This window comes from Pituophis catenifer, unplaced genomic scaffold (genome assembly GCF_029215685.1).
Source record: "Pituophis catenifer annectens isolate HBS135680 unplaced genomic scaffold, rPitCat1.0.hap2 SCAF_4, whole genome shotgun sequence".
In the NCBI taxonomy this organism is placed as follows: domain Eukaryota; kingdom Metazoa; phylum Chordata; class Lepidosauria; order Squamata; family Colubridae; genus Pituophis; species Pituophis catenifer.
In genome coordinates this window covers 127541200-127547808 of record NW_027256884.1, presented here as the reverse complement: position 1 = coordinate 127547808, position 6609 = coordinate 127541200, and the positions used below count along the sequence as shown (strand labels likewise).

The 6609-nt window shown below is 41.1% G+C and overlaps 1 protein-coding gene across 1 annotated transcript; it reads right to left on the bottom strand.

The window, feature by feature from the left end:
• Positions 1-435, bottom strand: THRSP (thyroid hormone responsive). The gene has a single exon (XM_070944064.1). The coding sequence runs from the start codon at positions 433-435 to the stop codon at positions 1-3; it is 435 nt and encodes a 144-aa protein (XP_070800165.1).
• Between the last annotated feature and the right edge of the window lie 6174 nt (positions 436-6609).

Below are 6609 nucleotides of genomic sequence, written 5' to 3'. Positions count from 1 at the left end.
CTACCAACGAAAAGCGATTCCATTCTGACTGATCTGTCCCAGAATTTCATTGTACCTAGAAGTCACAGCGTTGGCTCGGCTGGTCAGTTGGGCGAGGACATGATATAAGCCGGAAATGTGATACCGAAAGAGTCCTTCAAGGTCGGTCTTCTCCTTAGCTTCTTCTTCTTCTTCCCTGCTGGAGCTCAGACTCTTGTCGTGAAGAGGAGGTAGACCGCTCTCAACCGTTGACTTGATGGATTTTAGAAGCGTGAAGTCGTCGTATAGGTCTCTGTCCCTGGAACATTTCTGCTCGGAGTTGATTTCGGCTGGGTCCTCCTGGTCTTCCAAGGAGACCCCCTGGAGAAGGCTGGGAAACATGACCGTTTGCTCCATGTGACGGACCGCTGAGAAGTATCTCTGGAGAGGAATGCGGTCTCCATACTGGTTCTCCATGGCTGGATTTTCAAGAGAAGAAGCTGGGTAGACTGTGAAGATCTTCTCCTTCAAGCTGGGTGGGCTGTGGAGATCTTCAGCTTTTGATCTGGAAGTGGAAGATCTTCAGCTCTTGATCTGGAAGTGGAAGATCTTCAGCTCTTGATCTGGAAGTGGAAGATCTTCAGCTCTTGATCGGGAAGGGGAAGATCTTCAGCTTTTGATCTGGAAGTGGAAGAACTTCAGCTCTTGATCGGGAAGTGGAAGATCTTCAGCTCTTGATCGGGAAGTGGAAGATCTTCAGCTCTTGATCGGGAAGTGGAAGAACTTCAGCTCTTGATCTGGAAGTGGAAGATCTTCAGCTCTTGATCGGGAAGTGGAAGAACTTCAGCTCTTGATCGGGAAGTGGAAGATCTTCAGCTCTTGATCGGGAAGTGGAAGATCTTCAGCTCTTGATCTGGAAGTGGAAGATCTTCAGCTCTTGATCAGGAAGGTGTTCTCCATTTATAGATGCCCAAATCCTGGCAGGACCCCAAACATGATTGGGGTGGTTTCATACCATTGGCCACTCAAAAGTCCAGGAAATGTCCAGATTTGGGGGAAGATTGGCTTGTTGTGATCATGAACTTGGTTTTTATTTTTAGTCTGGGGGGTCATTTCCAAACTCTTCCTTGTACAGTGTTATTCCTTGGCCTTGTCAAGTTTATAGACAGTTGGCGCGGGAACAAGGGGGCGAGAGAGCTGCATTGGGACATCAAGGCTGGCACGCCACGCATTATCTCCCAATAGCTTTGGGTTTGCCAAATAAGCAAGACAAAGCTGTACAGAAATGCCAGGAAGAACATTTCATCATTTATGCCATTTTGTGAAACCGCTGTTCATCTTGCTGTTGGCTGAGGACCAACTGTTTGCAGAAGGATTGTCCAAATGCCGCAAGAGACAAGCCACAAGTTAGTGCAGGCAGTCCTCGGTTTACAACCGTCCAAAGTTGCAGCGGCACTGAAAAACGTGACTTATAACCGTCGTTCACAGTTAACGACCTTGGCCTCCCCATGATTGTGCGATCAAGATTCAGACGCTTGGCAAATGACTCGTGTTTATGTCCATTGCTGTGTTCCTGGGCTCATGTGATCCCCTCTTGCGATTTTCCGACGAGCGAAGCCAATGAGGAAGCCGGATTCACTCAACAACGGTGGCAAGAAAAGTCATAAAATGGGGCAAAACTCCCTTAACAAATGTCTCACTTAACAACAGAAATTTGGGGCTCAATTGTAGTCGTAAGTCAAGGTCTACCTGTACAGTAGTGTGATCTGTGCAGATACAGGTAGTCCTCGATTTACGACAGTTCATTTAGTGACTGTCCAAAGTTGCAGCAGCACTGAAAAAAGTGGCTTATGACCATTTTTCACACTTACGACCATTGTAGCATCCCCATGGTCACATGACCAAAATTCAGACACTTGGCAACTGGCTCATATTGATCCCTTTTCACTTAATGACCATGTTATTGTTGGTAATTCAACAACTGCAGTGATTCATTTAACAAACGTGGCAAGTCATAAAATGGGACAAAACTCACCTAACAAATTTCTCGCTTAACAACAGAAATGTTGGGCTCAATTGTGGTCATAAGTTGAGGACTACCTGTCTTAAGTTAGTAACAGGGTTGTTAAGTGAATCCGGCTTCCCCATTGACTCTGCTTGTCAGAAGGTCACAAAAGGGGGATAACCTGACCCAGGACAGTGCAACCGTCATAAATGTGAATCAGTGGCCAAGCGTCTGAATTTTTAATTTTTTTTTTTTTTTAAACATAAACATAAAATACATCTTTTCAAAACGAAGCATTGATCCGGTCATAAATTGGTACAATTACTAACAAATCTTAATTTTCAAATAACACAACTTAATCTTTAACTCAATTATTTCCCTAAATTCTATCTATTTAACAATGCCGTTATCCCAAAAACCCGTTACTTAAATCTTTAAATCCTAACCAAATATCATTTCATTTTTCTTTTTCTTGGCTTAGATGAATGTATTTTGAAAATAGAAATCATTACAATTATTATAAGCATTTAAATAATATTTTAGCTATTGCTCCCAATATAATCATCTTCATTGCTGTTTAAGCGTCTGAATTTTGATCACATCCCCATGGGGATGCCGCAACGGTCATTAAGTGTGAAAAATGGTTGTAAGTCCCTTTTTTTTTCAGTGCCGTCGTAACTTTGAACGGTCACTAAACGAATAAGCCAAAGACAACCTATAGCTTTGGACTTGGCCGGTAAGTTTGAGGAGCGAAAGGGCAGATCGAAGAGATTTTTAGGAAACCGTTGGAAGAACGGACGATCCCCTCAGCAAAATATTCAAAATATTCAACGTCAATGAAAGAAGCTGGATACGCTTCACGACTGTGTGTGTGTGTCACTTAATGGCAATGATTCACTTAACAACCATTGTAAAATTTATTTATTTATTTATTTATTTATTTATTTATTTGTTTGTTTGTTTGTTTGTTTGTTTGTTTATTTTATTTATTTATTTATTTATTTATTTAGTTAGTTAATTAGTTAGTTAGTTAGTTAGTTAGTTAGTTGTATTTCTATGCCGCCCCACTCCCAAGGGACTCTGGGCGGCTTACAACAGAGAATAAAACAATGCAACAATATCCCATACAAAAGTTAAAAGAAGACATGAAGACATTAAAACGTTAAAACGTTAAAATACATACACTCCAACTCCAAATTGGAGTGATTCACTTAACGTCCGCTTGGGCTCAGCAACAGAAATTCTACTCTCCGCTGTGGTCATAACTGGAGGACTACCTGATTTACAGGAGCAGAGAATGTTCAACCTTTCTGGCTTCGGGCAGCCTGAAACTTTGTGTGACTTTTGATAAGGGTTTCCAAAACGTTCAGATGTGCAATATTCATGCACAAAGACACACAGCTGTGCAATATTAGCACAAGGGACACGGCCACAGCGAGTGAGCAAAACAAACCGAGGGCAGCCAGCCGTCCCCACTTGCGGAGACAAATTTCGCACACTGGGGATTTCTCAATTTTTGAATATGTTTCTTGCCCTCGGGTTTTTCCCCCTGACTCCGTTGGCTGCCATCCTTCCCCCCCCACCCCCCAACAAACTTTTCTCTTTTTTTCTTCTTTTTATTGTTTGTTATTTCTTTTTATTGTGATATGATACATCTTGATACCGCACGCTATTTTGATACAGTTTATACAGGGTCGTTCAATTCTTCCTGTCCCCGTTACCTTGGAGTGCGGGAAAGAAGAAGAGAAATAAAAATGAAAAGTCTATATGCCAATATTAATTCAGGATATCGGTCATCGGGATGATTAGATTTTTTTTTTTCATTCGAAGTTAAATATCACATTGGAAAGGCAGGGATGGTAGAAGAACATGGGACATACAGCCGGGAATTTCTTACAGAATTAAGATTTCAATCTTAATCTTAATTACTACTTCATATTGAAATCCCCAATGTGTTAGTTTATATATGCTGTCAGTCTCTGTATCTATTTATCTATCTCTTTATATCTTCTCTCTCATCTCAATCTATCAATCAATTTATATCATCTCTATAAATCTCTCAATCTATCTACATCTCTCGCTATCTATCCCTCTATTTATCTATATTTACCTACCTGTCTAGCTTATCTTTCTCTCAATCTATCTATCATCTATCTATCTATCTATCTATCTATCTATCTATCTATCTATCCTCTCATTTCAATCTATCGATCAATTTATATCATCTTTTATATCATCTCTATAAATCTCTCAATCTATCTACATCTATCTATCATCTATCTATCTATCTATCTATCTATCTATCTATCTATCTATCCCATTTATCTATATTTACCTACTTACCTACCTGTCTAGCTTATCTGTCTATCATCTATCTATCCTCTCATCTCTATCGATCAATTTATATCATCTCTATAAATCTCTCAATCTATCTACATCTATCTATCTATCTATCTATCTATCTATCTATCTATCTATCTATCTATCTATCTATCCCCCTATTTATATTTACCTACTTACCTACCAGTCTACCTTGTCTGTCTGTCTGTCTGTCTGTCTGTCTGTCTGTCTGTCTGTCTATCTATCTATCTATCTATCTATCTATCTATCTATCTATCTATCCCCCTATTTATATTTACCTACTTACCTACCTGTCTACCTTGTCTGTCTGTCTGTCTGTCTGTCTGTCTGTCTATTTATCTATCATCTCATCTCTCTCATCTCTCACATCTATCTATCTTCTATCTATCCTCTCATCTCAATCTATCAATCAATTTATATCTATCATCTATATAAATCTCTCATCATCTCAATCGTCTATCTAATCCTGTATTTATCTATATTTACCTACTTCCCTACCTACCTATCTTTCTCTGTCTAGCTTGTCTGTCTGTCTGTCTGCCTGCCTGTCTCTACCTACCTACCTACCTATCCGGTCCTTTGTGCTCTCTGAGCTTGATTGTTTATAACATAGATATATAGACATATATAGACATTTGCCTGTGTTTTATACGCGTTAATGAAAGGAACGAACAGGCCAAATCAAGGTTAACAAAATTATAATATTAAAAAAATAAATCAGAAGATAATAGCTGCAATCATTTGATGAACACCTCCTTGAACTCTTAGAAAAGGAGGGAGGGAGGGGGAGGAGAAAGGGAGAGGGAGAGAGAGAACTCTGAATTCATCCAAGCTTCTCCAGTCTTTAATAGGAGGCTTTAGTTTACTCCATGTAGGAAATTAGATTTTTGTTGTTCTCCATGGATTCTCAAACTCTCGAGGAGAAAAAGCTTGGTTACCCCCCCCCCCACTTGGAAGTGATCCACCTGCATCAGCTGAGCTGCCCGGCCTCTCTCCGTTGGCTGTTATGGATCCAAATGACCCAGGAATCAGCTTGGATCAAATTACAGAATGAAGTCCAATTTTAGAGGGGCAGGGTTAGAAATGTGTAAATAAAACCACTTTGCCAGGGACAGAAAAAAGGTGTGTGTGTGAGACGGAGGGATCGGATTTGCTGGGAAGCAGGGCGTGTCCTTCGATGGAAACCCCCCCTCCCCATCACGCCAGTGGGGTCCGATTCCCCCTGAATCTTGCTCACAAATGGCCCCAATCATCCAGAAGGCTTGACTACCTGTTGTTCCTTGCCACAATCCCAACTGGGTGTAGATTTAAGACGTACCAGCTGGCTCCCAGCCATGGGAAGCACCTCTCTGCCATTCAAAAAATGGAGGAGATAGACGGTCATGTTCCCCAGGTTCCTTTGAAGATTTGGAAGATGATCTTGGGGGGTGGGGGGCATTCAGATGGCCACAAAGGCCTCTACGAATATTATCTCCAGCAAAGAGAACAGATCTTTCTCTTTCTGTCCTGGCCACTTTTTACAGAGGCACGATTGAAAGCGTTTTAACAAACTGCATCCCTGTTTGGTTTGGTGGCGGCAGCCCCTCCGATAGAAAGTCCCTACAGAGAGTGGCGAGGACAGCGGAGATGATTATAGGAAGCTCGCTTCCCATTATTCAGGATGCGGCTTATAAGCGCTATGTGCTTAGAACTCAAAGCATTGTTAAAGACCCCACAGATTCACTTTATGGTCTGTTTCCGTTGCTCCCCTCTGGGAGGAGGTTTCAAAGTATTTCTAGCAGGACTACCAGATTCTGTAACAGATTTTTTTTTAAAAAAAATTTGATTTATATGCCGCCCTTCTCCGGAGACTCAGGGCGGCTTACAATGCGCTAAGCAATAGCCTTCATTCTTTTGTATATTTATACAAAGTCAGCTTATTGCCCCCATAATCTGGGTCCTCATTTTACTTACCTTAGAAAGGATGGAAGGCTGAGTCAACCTTGAGCCTGGTAAGATTCAAACCTGCAGTAATTGCAGGCAGCTGTGTTAATAACAGGGTGCTTTAAACCACTGTACTACCAAGGCTCTGTTCCCTAGGCCCTCCATCTGGTCAACTCACAAGATTCGTTTTTCACGCCATGTACGTGTATACATCCGAACTAGACTGTGTTGTTTGTCTATGTCATATATGTGGGTGTAGGCATATTTCTGTTTTTATTTATTTTGTCATGTTTATGCGGTGTATATTGGTGACCCTCCGAGAGCTGTATGCAATGAAATTTCATTTTAATGTATGCCGATTA

Coding starts and splice junctions, on each gene's coding strand:
- THRSP (XM_070944064.1), bottom strand. CDS start 435: ATGGAGAACCAGTATGGAGACCGCATTCCTCTCCAGAGATACTTCTCA.